The sequence below is a fragment of the Lepisosteus platostomus genome, chromosome 1 (assembly GCF_059453375.1).
Source record: "Lepisosteus platostomus isolate fLepPlt1 chromosome 1, fLepPlt1.hap1, whole genome shotgun sequence".
Taxonomy (NCBI): Eukaryota; Metazoa; Chordata; class Actinopteri; order Semionotiformes; family Lepisosteidae; genus Lepisosteus; species Lepisosteus platostomus.
The window spans coordinates 51225833-51245025 of NC_142611.1; the positions used below are offsets into that span (position 1 = coordinate 51225833).

At 39.7% G+C, this 19193-nt stretch overlaps 1 protein-coding gene across 2 annotated transcripts in view; it reads right to left on the reverse strand.

The window, feature by feature from the left end:
• Positions 1 to 393: 393 nt before the first annotated feature.
• The window catches only part of elp1 (elongator acetyltransferase complex subunit 1), a 35406-nt gene continuing 16606 nt past the window's right edge, over positions 394 to 19193 (reverse strand). For both annotated transcript variants that reach the window (XM_088631437.1, XM_088631442.1), the window contains exons 17-37: positions 18977 to 19030; positions 18111 to 18216; positions 17600 to 17715; positions 16525 to 16598; positions 15847 to 15925; positions 15307 to 15386; positions 14559 to 14696; positions 14368 to 14453; positions 13799 to 13947; positions 13000 to 13123; positions 11884 to 11981; positions 11082 to 11283; positions 10126 to 10187; positions 7895 to 7957; positions 7221 to 7281; positions 6945 to 7058; positions 5989 to 6100; positions 5555 to 5682; positions 4407 to 4558; positions 1011 to 1089; positions 394 to 536 (exon numbers count right to left, since the gene is read on the reverse strand). In XM_088631437.1, the coding sequence (XP_088487563.1) occupies positions 469 to 536; positions 1011 to 1089; positions 4407 to 4558; positions 5555 to 5682; positions 5989 to 6100; positions 6945 to 7058; positions 7221 to 7281; positions 7895 to 7957; positions 10126 to 10187; positions 11082 to 11283; positions 11884 to 11981; positions 13000 to 13123; positions 13799 to 13947; positions 14368 to 14453; positions 14559 to 14696; positions 15307 to 15386; positions 15847 to 15925; positions 16525 to 16598; positions 17600 to 17715; positions 18111 to 18216; positions 18977 to 19030 (2145 nt within the window). In that variant the 3' untranslated portion in view covers positions 394 to 468. The remainder of the gene's footprint in view (positions 537 to 1010; positions 1090 to 4406; positions 4559 to 5554; positions 5683 to 5988; positions 6101 to 6944; positions 7059 to 7220; positions 7282 to 7894; positions 7958 to 10125; positions 10188 to 11081; positions 11284 to 11883; positions 11982 to 12999; positions 13124 to 13798; positions 13948 to 14367; positions 14454 to 14558; positions 14697 to 15306; positions 15387 to 15846; positions 15926 to 16524; positions 16599 to 17599; positions 17716 to 18110; positions 18217 to 18976; positions 19031 to 19193) is intronic.

Below are 19193 nucleotides of genomic sequence, written 5' to 3' on the forward strand. Positions count from 1 at the left end.
TCGGCGGGATTAATGAGTTATTACTTAACCAGGGATCTCCAGCCTCGCTTCCGGAGATCCCCAATCCAGTTTATTTTACAGGACACCTAAATCACCTATTAATTAAAAATGAGAAACCCTCGTTTAACAAATTGATCATTTAAACAAGTAATGATTGAATGAAGGGAACACTGAGGGCTAACGGGTAGTCTGATTTTGTTATTGGTCTCTTAACTACATAAATGAACACGTCATCTGTTTATCTAATCATAGTTAAATTGTTTCAGGGCTTTGGAAGTTAATCATTTAAAATCTACCTATAAAATCCTCTGGACAAGCGCTGTCTTGTACCAGGGTTGGAGTCTGTACTTTTGAGCCAAGACTTCTGAGCAGCAACACTCAAAACAGTGAAACTTAAACGTTTATTGATACTTTATTGTGCCTGGCGTTTTAAATACAAATGGGTCAATGTGGCCCTGTACAGGTAGTCTACTGCAGGAGATTAAGCTTCCATTTCATGTTCTTTTTCATTTTTGGAGGAAAAAAGATCTCTGCATCTAAAAAAAAGAAAATATAAAATATGAGAGACCTACATTCAATGATGTGATGTATACTGTACACTAGCTTTTAAGAAGAAAAAGAGCAAACGCAAATCTACTGAGGCTGCACAATGGAATGACCTTAATGAAGCTTTTTAAACAGGACTCCCAAATAAATCTGTTACATATCTAACATAGATCCAGAACTGACTATAATGGAGATTGCAAGTCAGCCATGAGTTTCAAATTGTGTCTTACACAACACTGTATTTTTGTGTATACATGTCCGTTGAATGTTTTGATCTAAATCTAAAGATGCATCTTGAAAGGCACTATTTCAAGATGCAGCATTATTAATCTTCCTTAAAAAACAACTTGGGACTGTAACAAGATATTTAAAATACCCTTTGGTAGGAGTTTGAAATAGAAGCTCCACAAATCCTGCTCGACTTCCTACTGCACATTCCTTCAAAACAAAGTGGTAATACATACCCTGATGTAATGGTGTGGATGCTCTCTGCTGCTGGTATGAAGCCATGATGCTGTTTGCTGTTGAATTAGGTCCCAGGACCTTAAAGCACAACATTTACATTTTCTTAGCATTTATCCATTGTGACGTACTGTACAATCACATCTAATCATGATAACAGCAGGGAAAAAAAGAATGAAAACATAACTCAAAGACCGTGACAGTGAGGATTCCTGCACTGCAAACTGACAAAAATATCAGAAAGCCTACACAAAGGAGGGCATAATTCATCCTTCAAATATTGCCGACGAAGGAATGCAAAATTAAGTTATTTGGACAATAATTCTATAACTACTAAAAAGATGACAATATGAAAACATGAGAATCAATCACTCATAAAGGAAAGGCTGTGCCAACTCTAACAGGAGGCGGAAGAAAATAAGCAACTATTTTTAGGAAATTAAGTGCAAATCCTTGCAAGCCAGATATGGCAAGGCACAGCTTCCTAGCAAAAAGACTCTGGAAATGATCCTTCAGCACAGATCACAAGTATGCCATAGCCTATGTATGAATTCAGGACTGCACAACCTGTCACAATGGTCCTATATATGCTATTGCATTGCTGTGTCATTTTTCTTCTGCCTATTCCCCAGTCTTCCATCATTCTGAATGGTGAAACATGATGTGTTGTTTGAGTACAGACCTTCCCTTCACACAAGCAGCCAACACTTACAGTGACCAGAGAGTGAAAACCATGTTACTTAAATCACCATAATTCTAACCCATAACCACACTGGAAAATGTTAATAGTATAAAATGGAAAGGGGAGATGTATGATTATTGTTTTCATTATTTGAAACATCCAATAATAAAATATAATTCGATGCACTCTAATAATAGCAGGAAAACATTTATTACTGTGTGACAGCTGCTGACTTCAACTACAATCATACCAACTACACCCACCCTTGCAGTCACAAGCTTGAGTTTTACTGCGGTGGGTGCTATTTATATGACAGAGGTGATAGCCATGAGAAATACTACCCATGTTTAGGATCGCATTCCTCTGCTCCTGCTCAAATCCAGTTTCTCTGATTTTTGTCCATGTACAGAAAGTGACCTCATCAACGAATCCTTGAAATTAGTACCTTGTACCTGCAAGCTTAAAGTCTGCTGTCCTGGTATTGAAATAAATCTGGTCTGCACTCTGAAGTAATTAGTAACCACTGTGCAAATTCCACTTAACCCTTTCCTGCTTAAACTGTGGGACAGATGAGTTCAGTTCAATTGCAATATCGTCTTGCATTTAATAACCTGGTGAACCTTTCTTACTGGGTCAAGTACAAACTCTGTACTGAAACAGAGTATGATTTGCTGGTGAATAAAAATAAAGAATATCCTGGTCAGGTTAATTTTCTTCTCCTGTTCTAATGTGTAAATACTGATTCTATCAATCATGGTTATTTTATTGGAGCAAATGAAATACCTGAGAGTTACTGGCAAGTCCTTTTGATGTCTCTTATCGCAACAGACAATTTCTAAATCATGGCTGTTTTAAGTCTGTTGATGTCCCAGTTAACCTGGGTGCTTAACCGGATTCTCTGTGCTGGGACCTAAACTATTTAGCATTTAAACATTGCCTCTAACTCGGATTATTCACCATCATCAGCTTGGGTTACATTGGCAAACTGATGACACAGGGACGTATTAGCCAAATAAATCAGATACAACTGCTGTGGTTTCTACAAATTACAGCTGCCTGCGATTAAGATATAGATGCTGAGCAATTTTTCTGTGATGCTGACACTTCTGAATTGGAACCCTTATCTGAAGTTACCTTAGTGTTTCCGACACTGTAGTGTCATTCAAATCCCTGAAATGGTAACAAAGAAAGAAAATCGAAAAAAGACGAATTCCTAATGCAAGAAACTGTATATGGCTAATAAAGAGATCTTATCTTATCTTACTTCCCAGTTGAGGTCTTTGTTCTGTGGGATGCTGAAAACCTGCTACAGGCTTTTATTTAATCATATCGATTACTTGATTACTGGAAAATCGAATCTCCATGGCTTCTGACTCTTGTGCACTGTGCTTATGTTATTGTTTTCACATTGCTGGTAATTTATATAAATTGCATCTCCAAAGTGTGTTATGATCTACTACTTATTGCGCAAATAACACAAGCTCTTTGTTTTTTGTCAACAATATAGTACAGATACTATACTATATAGCCAAATAATATATTCAATAGCTACTAAACACATGACACAGTGTAATCAATAAAATTTCCTTTTTAATTTCACATTATTACTGTCAGGTTTATTATTAAATACAACACTCACGATGTGCATGGGCAGCGGATGAAACGGCAACAGTCAGATGCTGAGTTTTGAGGTATGGCCTTTTCTAGGCTGTGTCTGGGTGGTGTGATGCAGCTTCCACTACTTGATTATTGAGCCATCAGTGCTCACTGAGATATCCAAACACTTTGATGTTTTTTACCCTTTTCTTAACCTATGTATTCTAATCGCTTTATCGCTGACTTCCTTAAAATACTCTTCATTTTCGTACATTTCCTTCAGATTCACTACCTTATCAATGATCCCTAAACTGGTGTTTTTATCCAGTAAATGTGACAGTCACTTCAATAGTGCATAGGCAGAAGCCAATGGTAAGGCACTTATATCCTTTTTAGGGCAAATTCTTTCACCTTTCTTCAGCTTAGAGCTACCAGAGCACAGGGGTCTGGATAATTACGCAAGCAGCCAATTTCAGTTTTTGACAAACTAATTCTGTCTTTAACATTTTTCTGTTTGATCATGCAAATTTGTAATAAAAATCCTGACTGGAAAAAGATGTGTATACATATCACTTTTCATCCAACACCATTTAAATACTATTGCAAGGCACTGTACTGTATGTGTAGTCCAGTACTGTGCCAAGAAACAGCAAACCCTTTAAGTTTGGTCTGTATTATTATTGATTTTAGTCCTAAAATGTAATTATATCTTCATGAAAGTCTTAATAAAAGATTCAACCGTGTATTAATGTTAACCATTAGCCAGCTGTCAGAGGCATTCAATTTCTGGCACCAAACCTTGCAGTAGACAGCGCCAACTCAGGATCTCTCTCTCATGTCCCTGCAAGTCTACATGTTGGCAGGAGGTCACAGCAGTTACTGTCGCTTGCCAAAATCCACAAGTTCTGGTTGTCTCATGCCAGCCTAACCCTGGCCATCAGCTTTATTGTGTAGTGTCCCTTGGGGTGTCCTGGTTACAGCTGGTTAGGGTCATGACCCTGACTAAAACTGGTAACAGCAACCAGTGCTCGAAGCCAAGTAGCAAAGAATTCAGCTTTACGAACTGTGATCTCCCTGCCATGTGGTTTACTGAAGGCGTGTGACAAGACTGCGGGCTCACCGGAGTGCTGTCCTGCCGGAGACCCTCCCGCCAGATCTCGGGGATGGCTCTGTCCATCAGCTGCAGCGATTCTTCATACTCCTGCTGCAGCTTCATGGCCCTGTCATCATAGCCAAACACGACCAGCACTTTCAGGAGGCTGTGCACTTCATCTGGACAGAAGCAACAGAAACCCAGCATGGATTAAATCATAGTCACTGCACAGCTTCATTGCAGTTAAAAATTGTGAGAAAAAAATAAGAGACGTACTGTAAGTTAAATTTTAAGCAAGGCTTCAGGTACTTTTTGCTCAGTTTAAATACTGTACATCATATGCATTTGTGTTTTGAAAGCAGTATTTGAATTATGTGGAATTCACCCACACTACCAAGAATTATATGAGTACTGTTCACTTTCTGTATAAATCATAGCAACTTGATGGCATAAATAATTATAACATTAAAATATCTAAAAAACTGTGGCCTATATGAAAAATACAGGAACAAAACATACAGTAAGTTAATATTTTATTTTTTAGATTTCAATAGATATGTTGAGTATAATCTTTTATAAAACTAAGCAAGAATACTGCATATACTTTGTGATCTGTACATGTAAATCAGAGATATTAATATCTTTTCCTGCGGCATTTGCCTTTGAAAGGCGATATATCTCTTACAGAAAACTACACAAACATCCATCTATTAAAAAATAGTTTCCTTCAGTTTTTAATTTACACAAGATCTCAGATGTGTTTTCATCAAAACTGTAACTGTACTTTCTAAGTACTTTTCTAACTGTACTAAGTTGTCATTTCTACATGCACCAAACTCTTCAGACTCACGATCAGACAGTTTTACAGTAATAAGCCATGATCTGACGTCCACGCCAGCTCATACACACCGCTGGGTGATGAAAAAAGAGCAAGCAAAGCGAAAAAAAAGGGGAGGAGGCAATATAAAGTCAAACATAAAACAACTAAGTACAGCAAATGATACATGATCTAATGAATAAATGTCAAAATAAAAAATAGGGGTAAAAAAAAACAAATCCAATTCATTAATTTGCTTCTTTCAACACGTATTTTTATTTCATTACATTTGTTTTCCCCGTTTATTCATTCGCCTACATGCCCCGCCACCAGCACATGCCCCTCCAGGACAGCTCACCTGCGAGCTTGTCCGCAGCGTGGATGATCTCAGCCAGGGCGCGCAGCAGTGCCAGGTCCTCCAGTGGGCTGCCCTCTTTCAGGCTGTGCTTCTTGCGTTCGGCTTTCCGGCGATTCTTAGAGGATCTCCTACAGACAGGCCGAGATGGATTCAAGCATACCAGGGCAGACTGTGGTTTGTCCACGGGTCCAACTCAAAGACTGCCTGCTTTGTGGCACGCCACTTCATAGGATTTTCCAGTATTCGCCAGTTTAGAGTTTCAAATGTGTACGGACATTTAATTATATTGAGACAAGTGCTATCCTTTGATACTTTTTATAAAACCAGCTAACTTTTACTCCGGCTTGTAAATTTAATAGGTAGCTCAGCAGAAACAACATCAAAGAGGAGACACAAGTCAAGACATCGTCCATAAAAGAGTTTTTGGCACATACGCAGAGATCCTGGAGTTGCTATGGGAGTATTTGGAGCTCAGGTTGCTAGCTGTCATCACACTGCTCGCCTCGGAGAACAGCTCTGCATCAGGGCAGTCGGGAGCTTCTTCATCTGAATTCAGCACAGATGACAGTCAGGATATTTAAACAGCATTTCTGGCCCGTTCAAGATCTAAGGTCATGTTAAACACACTGCTCCTGTCCTTTAACTTTGGAGCTGTTCAGTTCTGGCATGCACTGTATATATTAGGTGTAGTAGATTAGATATAATACAAGACAGCAAAATATATATTTCACAGGATAAGATGCTTTCCAGATTATATGACTAGAAATGGTAAAACAATGTAAACCCAGCCATATCAGAAACAGTTCTTAGTCTGGAACTGTTTTCCAGACAATAATGCCAATCACTTTGTCAGAAATACCAGAAAAATTGTGCTCACAAACACAATACTTAAAATGAAAGTTCAATGCTAAATCTCAAGTATAACTTAAGCTCTCTTAAGCATCCATGCACAAAGGAGCCCTGGCCTCTGTATTTGAAGGGTTTACTTCTGAGGGGATTTTGATCATGTCTGCTTTGCAATAGTTTGTGAAAGACTGAAAATAATTTGGAAAAGGCATGACAAGTGTCAAAAGTAAATATTAGCAAATAATGAAGTGCTTGACAAGAAAGTGCATACAGGTATATTGCAAGAGCTGGCACTTTCTACAAACACAACAACAGAATTGTAATGCTTCCAAATATGTTAGTTATCTTAGTCTGTGCCCTTGTTAAATCAATAGGTAGAAATAGAAATATGTTTTAAATTGTATTTCTGGCCTGGTTTAACAAGGACTAGGTAAATATGGAACACCTGGGAAACTCTTCAGTGAACACAATAACTCAGACATCTTCATTTGGGTGTCATGAATCTGTGCCTTAAAGCAAACGCATCAGGATTGGATTGAATTACCCAGGAGCTCCAGCCTAGCCTTCTCTTTCAGTTCCCGTACGACAGCCAAGCGTGTTTGATGACGTACGAATAATGACCTCTGAGACTCCAGGAAGGCCATCTGATTATTGTGAGCTGCAAGTAACATTCCCCCAAAACAGAGAAGAAATAAAATGATCAATATACTTTAGTTTTTATGCATATAGAGTATGTTTACCTATTACAGGATAAAAGAATAAAAGACATGCTACAGCATTGCTGCAGTAAAGACTTGATCAGCAACTTCATGGGCTTTACCTTCCAGAAGAGCAGGCTTCAGATTTGTCTCCATCATGTCCAGTCTGTTATATAAATAAACCTACATTAAATGGAAATAATACATTATTTTTCAAATACATTCAATACAATTGTTTTGAAGAGTTCAAAGTGCGTTTTGCTCAGAAAGAAAATGAAATGCCACACATTTTGCAACAATGTACAATACTGAACTGCAACTGTAACGACTTTGGCACCCACATGTGCAGTAACGCACTGCCACTGCTATTGATGAGCAAGTTATGTCTTAAGAAATCGTACCAGACATTTCTTAATTTTAACCTGCACAGCAAGCATACTTTTATTTGAGAAAATCAATTACAGGAAGAATGAACTTACAAAAACAGTCACGAGAGATGCTATTTCAGATTTTAGAAGAAAGGTGCGGAACTGTATAGTTTATAGAGGAATAAAGCTGGAGGTGAGAAACAGGAAAAGGTCCAGTCAATTTCAGGCTGGAAGACTTTTGCACTCCGATAACACTCTTCCCAATGCAACTTATTAGAATGGACGTTTAAAAAAATGGTCTATGATGTTGCTGGCTGGGATAGGCTCCAGCTCCCCTGTCAGTTGGACGGGTTATCTATGATAGTTTTCTTACCCTACAAAGCCAGAAAATGTGTGCTACTCAAAAAATACATCAAATAAACGGTTACCAGTCTCAGAGCCTCCTCCCAGGCTGCACCCTCAATCAGAGCAGATATGGCTTCCTCACAGTCCTGAAACAACAGCGGAGCTCCATCAACAACGACCTTTCGGCCTTCTTCCCACCCAATACAATACAATAGGGTCTGGGCATCTGGGAACTTAACATTCCCAAACTCACTTATTCACAATTTGGTTTCATTGACGGGTCTTGGACGGAAGAAGGGAAAAACGGGATGAAATTGAGCTGAAGGTTGTTAACTGCCAAGATCAAATTCATGGCACCACAGTGTAGGTCTGCGAGACAAATGTACTGTAGCTGAATGAGCCTCTCCCTGCCCCCTGCCCAGAGTACCCACTACCCAGCACCCGCATCTCAGCATGGACAGCTTTTTACTAGATTGTAACAAACACTCCTGGTCCTGAGTTGGGGTGAGGGGGACAGTTACTTATGTCTTTTTACAGCACGTACTTCACACATAGCAAGTAATGGTCCACGTTCTTTCAGTCAGTCTTAGTCAAGTTGATTAAAATCTCTATTAGATACAGCCACATCTTAGTAACATACATTTTAGTCAGTCTAGTCAAGTAAAATCACCCTTTTAGTTGACTAAAACTGAATTAGTTTTAGTTGCATTTTAGTTACGCAGATTCTTTTCATAATTGAAACATCTACCAAATAATTACTTGATTTCATTCACGTGATAATGGTCTATCAAAAAGCACAATGCAAAGTGCATTGATCCTCAAAGGTAAAGGTAAAATAGTATTTCTTGTATTTGATCTTACACAGATATTACACAAGTCTTTCCTTATAAGAACATCTATTTTGGCACTCTTAATATAATTCCTTTATATACTGTAAGTATTTTTATATAGGAATTTCAAAGCACTCAAAGCAATATTATTATTATAGTTAATTTATCCAGCAGAGGCCCCTGGCAATACTGGACTACAATAACAATAGGGAAATTACTGCATGAGTTTAAAGAATATAATAAAAACTGGACAGGACAAGCAATCCATATATCCCTTAGCTCACTGGCATTATTAATAACTAACCCTTTTGACTTTGTCTTATTTTATTTTAAAAACTTCCATAGTATAAGAGCAATTTTAACTGTCCTCTTGTCACCTATCCCTGTGGTCACTGTGTGATGTGTGATATGCTAGTGACGCTGTGCTGGCATCGTGCTGACAAAGTGACAGTCCTGTGCTTCAGGTCTTTCACAGCGCTTTCACTCCACAGACAATAGAAATAGAAATAGGAAGGAATGCCTGCATGTGCTACAGAATGTTGGCGTGACAATAATATTTTCCCATAAAACATCCAGCTACACAATCAAACTAAATGGAAATTACAAAACATTATTTTCTTATGACTATAATTCAAATTGTCTTTCTTCATGTACCCTGTAAATGGTCTCATTTAAAGTTGAACTGTAATGCAATTCTTGTATTTATATAAATATATATGATATATATACACATATATACAGTATTTATAGATGTCATAGATTATATTTTGGTGTTATGAGTGCATCTCAAACCAGAACAAAAGTCACATTTACATAACAAAATAGACAAAATTTCCAGGTATGCAAAGCACCATGCTCTGCGATTCAGAACGAGGCAACAAAACTGGAGGTGACGTGAAGCAGCCCTATTACATTGTAAACAAGCACTTGTGAATACATCTTTTAACTATTTTTAACTCTTTTATCACTTTTAAATGGAACTTACAGTATGTTAACTCTACATGCAGATTGCTTTGGAAAGTTACTGTGGTGAAATATTTGCTGCACAACCTGTACTTATTTGCTTGTACTGTACATCACGTTACATCAGTTATTACAGTGACTAGTGAGCAGGAAGGGCCACTCCACATCACTATTTGTGGGAACTCCTGCTCTCGCCCATGGTGAGACCAGGGGTTTGAGACAACATGGCGACTTACAGTACTTTCACTAAGTTCATGATTTTGTGCTTAATTCGAAATTTGAGAATTTTTCTATACCGTCAATGAATTTATTGTGATACTGAGATTTAATAACCAGTCTGAGAAATAGGGACTGCAGTTCCCTTTAGGTGTAGATCCACACACTCGTTTAGAACCCATGTTGTAAAAAAAAAAAACATTTGTCATCCCCTAATTGTTTTTAGATCCTCAGAGGCAGTCCAAGCTTTAATGAGATTTATCTGCTTTACATCATCACTCAGGGAGTTACGTCATACATCATACCTTTGCGTACTGCTCCAGCAGCAGGGCTGCCTCCGTGTGTCTGTGGAGCTCCAGCAGTTTCCCTGCAACAGGAAGGACACAGACCGGTCAGAGGCATTATCTTCCACCTAGTGAGATGGCACTTTATTCTATACGCCCTGCAGGGGAATATGGTGTTTCTCCTATTCTCATCACGGAATTTCTATTTGTGTCTTCTGCTCCTGAACTTTGTATTGAGCTTGAATTGGCAGTTTGTAAAGGATTTTCTCAACCGCAAACTTGGCAAATGTCACTATGTTGCAGTCAAACGGGACCCAGTGCTTTAAAATAGGATACACCTTTCAGTTCTGCCTTTTCCGTTTGCCCTAATTTGCAGTGCCCAGAGCTGCGCTGTTCCTTTTGTGATGTGGGCACGCGTGCCATGTCCAGCTGCAGTTCAGAATTATTTTCAATTTTACGTCTCATCAAACAGACATATAGATCAATATTAACCTATAGTACACATTCCTGAGCATTTAGGATGTGGTATATCACAACAGGATAATTGTTTAATATATGGCTTTAGAAGAGACTATACTGTCCTCTTAGTGCTAGAGGACTATAATAGGGATTCGAATACTAATCAAGGAAAGGCCCTAACAATAGTATACATATAGCTTAGTCTACTTATACCAGCCATTTTGGTTGCTGCTAGTTTAAAGAAACTAATAGGTTGGTTTCACAGGCTTAATCTTTTCTGAACTCAAATGTGTACAAATGTGACACTATTGAGGAATTGTCCATCTATATTCAGCAGTATATCAGAAACTCCACAAATTTAGTATAGCTAAACTTTTGTAAGAACTCACAAAGTGTGAAAGTTCATTATTACTTCTCTAAAAATGATTTCTAACCAGCACCTTAGCAAGGCAATAAAATCCATCAAAACTAAGGAGAACAGGACCCTCTCTGGCCCTGTGCTGTGCTGTGCTCTGTACCTGCTAACGTGCGCGCCAGGCCAGCCAGCTGGTCGGGGGTGAACTGGAGCTGGGTGGCCATGCACAAGGCGTGCCGCCAACTGCTGCTGGACACAAAGGCCTCCAGCGCCCTCCGGGGCTGCCCGCAGCGGGAGAAGAGCAGGCCGGCCTGCTCGGGGAGCTGCTGCTCCAGGAGGTGCTCTGCGTAGGCCCAGCCCACTTCCTGCATGCGGGACAGCGGTTAGTATCTCTGACTGCTGAGGCTCAACAACGACGAGCCCCGTCGACCCCTACCGCCAGCTCATACACACAGCGCTTTGCAAATGTAGAGCAAAGAAGAAGCGTAAAGCCAAGTGAAAACTGCCCCAGTTTTCCCAGTGAAGCTGGTACAGACGTATCCAAGAAGACTTGAATGCTTGGCTATAACTGCTGCCAATGGTGCTTGCCCCAGGCCCTGACTCCTGGGGGCGAACGCTTACACAGTCAGCAGCAGATTTTAGTGTCACATTGTTCTATGCAGTGTTTGCCGACTTCTTTTACTCACAGAAGTATTCCGTTTAGGGGCTCAGGTTCCGATTAAAAGCATTCGCTTCAACATGAGCATACATATTTGGAATTCAATAAAACTGAGTAGGCACTTCATGTGACACACACTTTCAGAGGAGCAACCCTCTGTTGGAAGACCCCACCCCACCTCCTTGTTACAGACCAACATCAAGATGTTTGAATAGGAAGAAAGACTGGTAAAAACTGCTTGCTATGGCCTTCAAATGAGTGGGGTAACCTGGTATTAGAAAATAAGAAACAAAAATGCGGCACCTACCCTGTACTGCTGGCTGTCCAATGGATACAGCTTAAGAGCCTCACTGTACAACCTCTGGTCCTTCACCAGGTTTAAAAATTCGGCAAAGTGTTCTGGTCCTAGGATGTAATAGCAACGGGGGATTACAATTAAGCTAAGAAAGGCAGAGGATCCCATCCAACATGCTAGAAAACAATACAAGAATTAAAATAACCTGGCTTCTTTATGTTAGGAGCTTTACAGAAGAATCTCAGAACTCTGAATATCATTTTTCCCTCTTTAAGCCACACTATACTTTAAGCTCTGCGTGCTTTAACTGACATAAAACCAAATGATGTGTCTGTGGCTAAATCACCTGGGTGGAAGAGCAGGGGTCACAAAACAGGCAAGAAGCAAACATGAAGTGCAAAACCTGTCACCGTTTAGTGATGTGCTGCTCTGCACAAACATATCCACACGCAGCAACCAAAGGTATAACAAAAATAACAAAACTGTGGTTTCTTCGGTGAATGTGTGTTTGTTCAAATCTATTTTTGTCCAATGCTAACACTTTTAGGAACACCAGGCCTACAACAAACCCCGCTGTGATACAGCACACAGAGAAGGTTACACTAATTAGCCAGATAAAGAGATAAAGTGACTGTGACACTATGAGTGCCCCGGATAATACTCTGTCTAATCTCCACCCCAGACTCATCATGAAGGACAGGTAAGAATCCATGTATACCAGAGCTGAGTCGGAGCCAGTCAATAAAAAAGCCAAATAGATGTCTCTTCCTTTGCATGCGTTGATAGATGACAACGAACAAGTGAATATAAAAAAACCTTAACAAGAGGTCGAGCAACAGTGCTGTGTCACAGAGTCATGGCACAGATTTGTTGGACAGAATCACATTTTATTTCAATAATGAAAGACGAGACTTGTCTTCATCACACAGTGATTCTGACATTTAGGAGAGCTGTTACAGTTGCAAAGAGGAAAAGGATAATGTGGCTCATTTTTCTCATTTATCACAATTAAGAGGGAACCCACTTGCTTGAACACTTGCCTTGCTTTACTTTTCTGCACTAATACATACATGGTTATTTAATGACCATCTATTTAACTATTAAAGTGCAAACAGAGTTGACCCTTACCACACTTGCTGAGGTGTTGTAAAGCTTTTTTGTATCTTTTCAAATGCTTGTCTATTGTGTATCTCTGGTAGTTGGTTTCCATTCTCTTCAAAGTGTTCAGAAAAGGTAGATATTCCTTTGGATCCTTCAGCGGTAGAGAGATACTTAATGGTTAGAAGAATAATCAAAGTGAAAAAATAAAGGTAAATTCAATACAGGATTAAGGTGCTGTACTCTTCCCTCTTCTTCGGCTTTCGTCACTGACTAAGCAGAAACTAACAAAAATAAATTGCAGACTACAAACAGAATTGAGACCTGACTATTCCCAACAAAGATAAAAATCCATATGGCCTTTTCCTACACAGGATTAAAATATAAGAAAACAGACATCAATTCAATAACGTCCTCTGTCCTTCATCCTCAAAGGCCGATAACATTAAATAACCAATAAAAAACACAAAATATTATATATGCTCTTGTCAAAGCTTTGAAAAGACACAAACTGGCTAGTTAAAACCTAACGGTCAAACAGAGACTTATAAAACAATATGAATTCTACATACTGGGACATGCAGGACAAAAATCAAGGGAACTGATGACAGTGGGCACAGCTAGCACTGCACATCATAAAAGCACAAACAGGTGAGATGAGTCCTAAAGACAAAGCGTAGCGCATTCAATAAAACAAGAGGAAAGACAAGCCGTTAAAAATAATGACAAAGGAAATCAAAACTATGAAAATGTTAAGCACAGAGAGGTCTTGCCGTCTTGCGAGAGGCCAGAACAGCACCTAACCACTGCGGGGGCACTCCATACCCACCTTCTGGGACTTCTCCGCCACCATGAGCACCAGGTCGAAGTCGTAGGTCCCCAGGGAATGCTCGTACAGCTCGTTGACGTCCACCAGAAACAGCAGGTATTTCAGAGCCTCCTCCGCACTCACTGCACTGGCTATGCTGGGGGGGCTGACTGAGAACACAGGGAAGCAACTGGGATGGACTACAAACCACATATTCCTACACCCACAAAACCAACTGTACCCCTCAATGCTCAAATCCTGAAGAGTTTATTACCACTTCAGGTCCACAGGAGGGGTGTAAGAGCTTCTTACTAATCTGCTCTGTTCAGTTTGGCTACAGATTGCATGACAGACTGAAGGGGTGATCATGCATGTGTCTTTTTATTTGATTATATCGGTACAGAAAAGGGCAGCATACAATTTGTGTTTGCATCATGAAAATAAAATTAGTATTTGAGGCAGTCCAGGAAAATTCAAATCAAATACGACACTGTATAAAAAAGCCCCTATCGGGCTGTTGAAACACAGAGGCAAAATAAGAACCAGCTTTTTGTCCTTTCTATTTGAGTTTCAAAAGAGAATATATTTACCTCGAAGCTCATGGACTTTCTGTAGTGCGGTTTCCAGTTCTGGGACGCTTTTTTTCACATGTGAAGTTAGAATGGATAAATAGTACCTGTTGCAAAAATAAAATATAAACGATTAAAAAACTGGTGCGGTCAAAATTCATTCCACAACAGTGCAATAAAACAATCTGCAGAAATAAGAAGAATTGACTTGCTTGTTTGGATCAACACTCTCCATAGCCGCTCTCAAGGCATCACAGACAATGTCTACTTTCTTCCCACAGGCCCCTGAGGCAGTCTGAGGAGCACTGGATGAAGGAAAAGGGTACATGGTCTTTGTGGTGTCTTCTTCCCTGCAACAAACAGAGAACAAGTACATTTTTTAACACAGGCAATACACAAATGCCTTTAGATACAGAAAATATTCACGTTTCACAAATACTTCCTATAGTGGTTTAAATGTTAGACATTACTAGTATTATTTGGGAATTCTTAGATCTTGCTTTAGATTTTTCCTAGACAAGGACTTCATACCCTGGAGACCAGCTTGTCAGCAAATCCCACCTTCACCACTACATGACAACAAAATGAACATAAAACACATTCAAAGTTCACTTTGAAAATTTTCCCTACAAGGGTGACAAGACTCACTCGACACCCTGAAAAAAGAAGGCACTAACTTCTCTGGAACGAAAGCACCTCAGACTCAACTTTGAACAAACGGTTTGGTTCTGCTGCGCCATACTGGAGAGATGAGGGCTGAGTGACATCACATCCCCAGAGAAATGAGGCTCTGTGTGCCGGGAACTAAAGCACCACAAACGCCACATCTAACAGCACAAATGGAGCCCAAACAAATGTGGTGGGTTTCATTGCGCGTGCTTTTTGTAGGGGAGTTGAATATTTACTACATACAGTCCACACTTCTTACGACAATTTAAAAATGAGCAGAGATTGTCTCACCTGAGCTCTGTCAAGAACAAGTTGATGTGGTTTACTGAGTCAATTTGCTTCAGGAACATCTCAACATTTTCCAGAAACACCTGATAAGGGAAATAGGAGCCTCTTAGAAAAGTGCTTGTAAGCCTGTTTAAGAGCAACAAAGAACCAATAAGGCTGCATATTTCAAATGATCAGTGCTTATGGTTACAGCAAAGGGATGTGTTAACGTTTGTGCTCCTAATACCTGTAACCCAGTACATTTGCCTTTATTTTTCTGAGAACTGCATTTCCCCACCACTTCACATGCTTAATAAGCATAATCACAGGTATGTACACAAAACAACAACACACACTAGACAGGAGTTGAATGCATTATTTTCTTTCAGTGTAAAAGTAAAAAGCACTAAAGCAGCTGACCAGTCTCAGCTACTGTAATACATTGTGCTCTTAGGTCTGAAAGGCCCTCACACGTCAAACGATATGTAGCAATGCCTAAAATTTTCCATGAAGTTACTGTCACGAAATAACTTGTAAATACAATGTAAAGATAAAAACAGGAACCTTGGGATTGTGGTCATACATCAGGTTGAGGTTAATTCTTAGTTTTCTCATGCAGTCAAAGGCATCTTTGAACATTAGCCTGCAAAAAAAAGAACCTGCTTAAACACTAAAATGCAAACAACAAGCATCTTATAACAGAAATACCACAAATTATATATATATAATATATATTCTTATTATATTTATTGCTATATTAACATTTGTGTCTGAAAATAGCACATCCCTATTTAATGTGAAGTGCCAAAAACTGATGACAGTCTAAATTTAACGGACATCCCAACCTCGACCCAAAAAACTCAGTTCTAACCATCATCTGAAAACCAAACATGAACAGGTCCCAAAATATTGTGATTGGGAATTATGGAAAATGATCTATGCATGCAACTCTAACACAGAAGTGATCATTAAAACTGCCTCTAAGACCAGCTCCAACACCATCTTTAATCTCATTTTATCATCAACCTAGCTTTGGAACTCCAAAACTAATCCATTACTGAATCTTAACACTAAGAGTACTTCAACACTGGGCACTAGGTGGGCAATAAACTGAAGTGGGTGCCCCAGCTTTACCCTGGACCATACTACAATCGAGTTGATTTGTGCATTCTCCTCTGTTATGTGTTTTCTGGGGCTCTTTTCTGTTTTAACCGTGCGGTTAATCCCACAATGAGAACCTACCTGTCCAGCCACTTCCTGACCTGTGCCAGGACCAGCGCACGATGATGGATGGTTTCAAGGTTGCCCCGAGGCATCTATGGAGTTCCGGCAATTAAATGAGCAGAGGAAGGGAGTTTTGTCTTAGTAGCAGCATTATGTTTTCCCCAGAACATCAACAAAAAATACACTGTAGGTTAGCGGAAAGATTTGGTCTTTCTTCAGTTTAAGTTGTAATGGATTTCTTTTGAGCACCAAAAATACACCGTAAACCGCACATCTACTTTCAGTAAGACAGTGGTTAAAGAACATCATGAACACAGTTCAACTTGAAATATGTAAAAAAAGATTTATTATACTATTTAACTGAACAGCGATTGTAAACACAAGCCTGCTGAAACACCTGAATTGTATTAAGATCAATTTCTCTTTTTGATAATTAATAATAATTCCTTACACATATGTATAGAGCTTTTCTGGAAACTCCACTCGTGCTTTAGAAGTAATGGGGGCTCCCCTCCACCACCACCAATGTGCAGCCCCATCTGGATGATGTGACGGCAGCCATAGTGCACCAGTACACTCACCACACATCAGCTATCAGTGGGGAGAACAGAGTGAAGAAGCCAATTTGTAGATGGGGATTATTAGGAGGCCACGATTGGCAAAGGCCAGGGAGAAATTTGGCCAGGACAGTGGGGTAACACCTCTACTCTTCGAGAAACACCAGGGATTTTTAATGACCACAGAGAGCCAGAACCTCGGTTTTACGTCTCATCCAAAGGACAGCGCCTTTTTATAGTGTCCCCATCACTATACTGGGGCATTAGGACCCACACAGACCACAGGATGAGCGCCACCAACTGGCCCAACTAACACCTCTTCCAGCAGCAACCTTACCTTTCCCAGGAGGTCTGCCATCCAGGTACTGGGCAGACTGACTGGATTGATGTCGGCACCTTAGATGCTTCTCCAGCAATGAGTCCTGTATCCCTAACCTTCCAGTTCTAGTGTAGAGCTGTACGCACCACTCCGTGCCTGCAGCCCTTTAAAGCTGTGTGTGTAGTGGTGTCAAGTACAGAGACAGGGGCTGACTTGCCTGCAGGATGAGTTTTGTATCCTGGGGGACTACAGTGACAATGCGGGAGCCCCTCTCCACCCGGCGCAGTGTTTCATCGTTCTGCCCGGCCTCAGAGCTCAGTGCAGACTGCAGCCCTGAGAGACCACACACACACAAAGATTATTTCTTTAAAAAATTATTTCATAATGAACTGTACAGTAATTTAAAAAAAACATAAATTGTAACTCAATGAAAGAAACATTAATCTAATTTAATGTTGTAAATTAAAAACCCAATGTGGCCTACAAAGGATCATACTTCCATTTGTTTTTTTCTCATATGTGAGGAGCTGAAATCTTTGTGAATTGAGTGATCTGATCAGAAATCCATCTCCAGTTTAGGGAAGAGGTAGAATTTACAAGTGAAAGAATGGACGACAACCTGATATCAAAATATAACAGAATATGCCTTATAACATGTCATTCCCCCACCTTCAACATGAAATACTAACCAACCCATCTTAAATAGTTAAAAAAGGAGCCAATTTTACCTTTTACTGAGGTTTCGTGTAAATTGAAACACCTGCAGGTATGCGAGTGTGTTGTAAGCAGGAGAAAGTTGTCGTACAGAACAAAAGATGAGATATTTGAGGATATCTGGAAGAAAGGAATGAGCGCAGACTCTAATCTCAATTTTCTGTGGTGTCAAAACACATTGAAGAATTCTCAAGATACGAAATTGATTATTTTTAATCGTCCCTAATCAAACTAATCATGTCCCATGTCCAAACAGTCTCCCTCCCACCCATGGAAATCCCACTTGCACGAAACATGGATGGAATATTTTAATTTCTGCATGCACCCAGAAGAAAAATAAAAGTTTAAGCAAATACTGAAAAAATACTTTAATAAATATCACTAGGCAATTTCTATTGACATCCTTCTCTTTCCTGCACGCCTCGAGTTTACCTAAGCTTTCTATTCCATTTCACATTTTGACATCTTGTTAACATGTGCAGCTCTTCTGAAGATGCCTTTAATATATTTGGCTGATGAGTTTAGCATTTTATATGGCAGGACTAGCTGAGCCACCCTGAACCTTGGTCAAGGGTACATCAACGGTGTTCCAGATGGGATTTAAACCTGAAATCTAGAGCTCCAATAACTAAGCCACACTGCAACCTCTTGACTATGCTGCTTCCAGTAACAGTACTGAGAAATACTCTACCAATATCAATTGACCCGAAAAGAATAACAAGGTACACAATGACATTGGGCATGCAGTTCAGAAAACCCTACTCATTTAAATTACACGTGTCAGTCGTACTGAAGCTCGTAACTTCAGCCCTTCCTGTTTAACTGTACCCTGTGTATGAGACTGTGCTGAAAAGCAAAGAGAATAAAAAGTTAACTGCACCTCTGTATCACCGATGGAAAAACGTGACCTGTCACTGAGTCCCAATAATTGCTCCTGTGAAAACATGGCACCAAATATAAGCACATTTCCCTATGAATTAACAAAAACACTCCATATTTGCTTGGAGACAGCATTCCTTGAGAAAGGGCAATTCGTCAATTGACAGTACATTATTTCTAGGTCATAGTTATACAGTGAAAGAGTTGCACTTGTATAA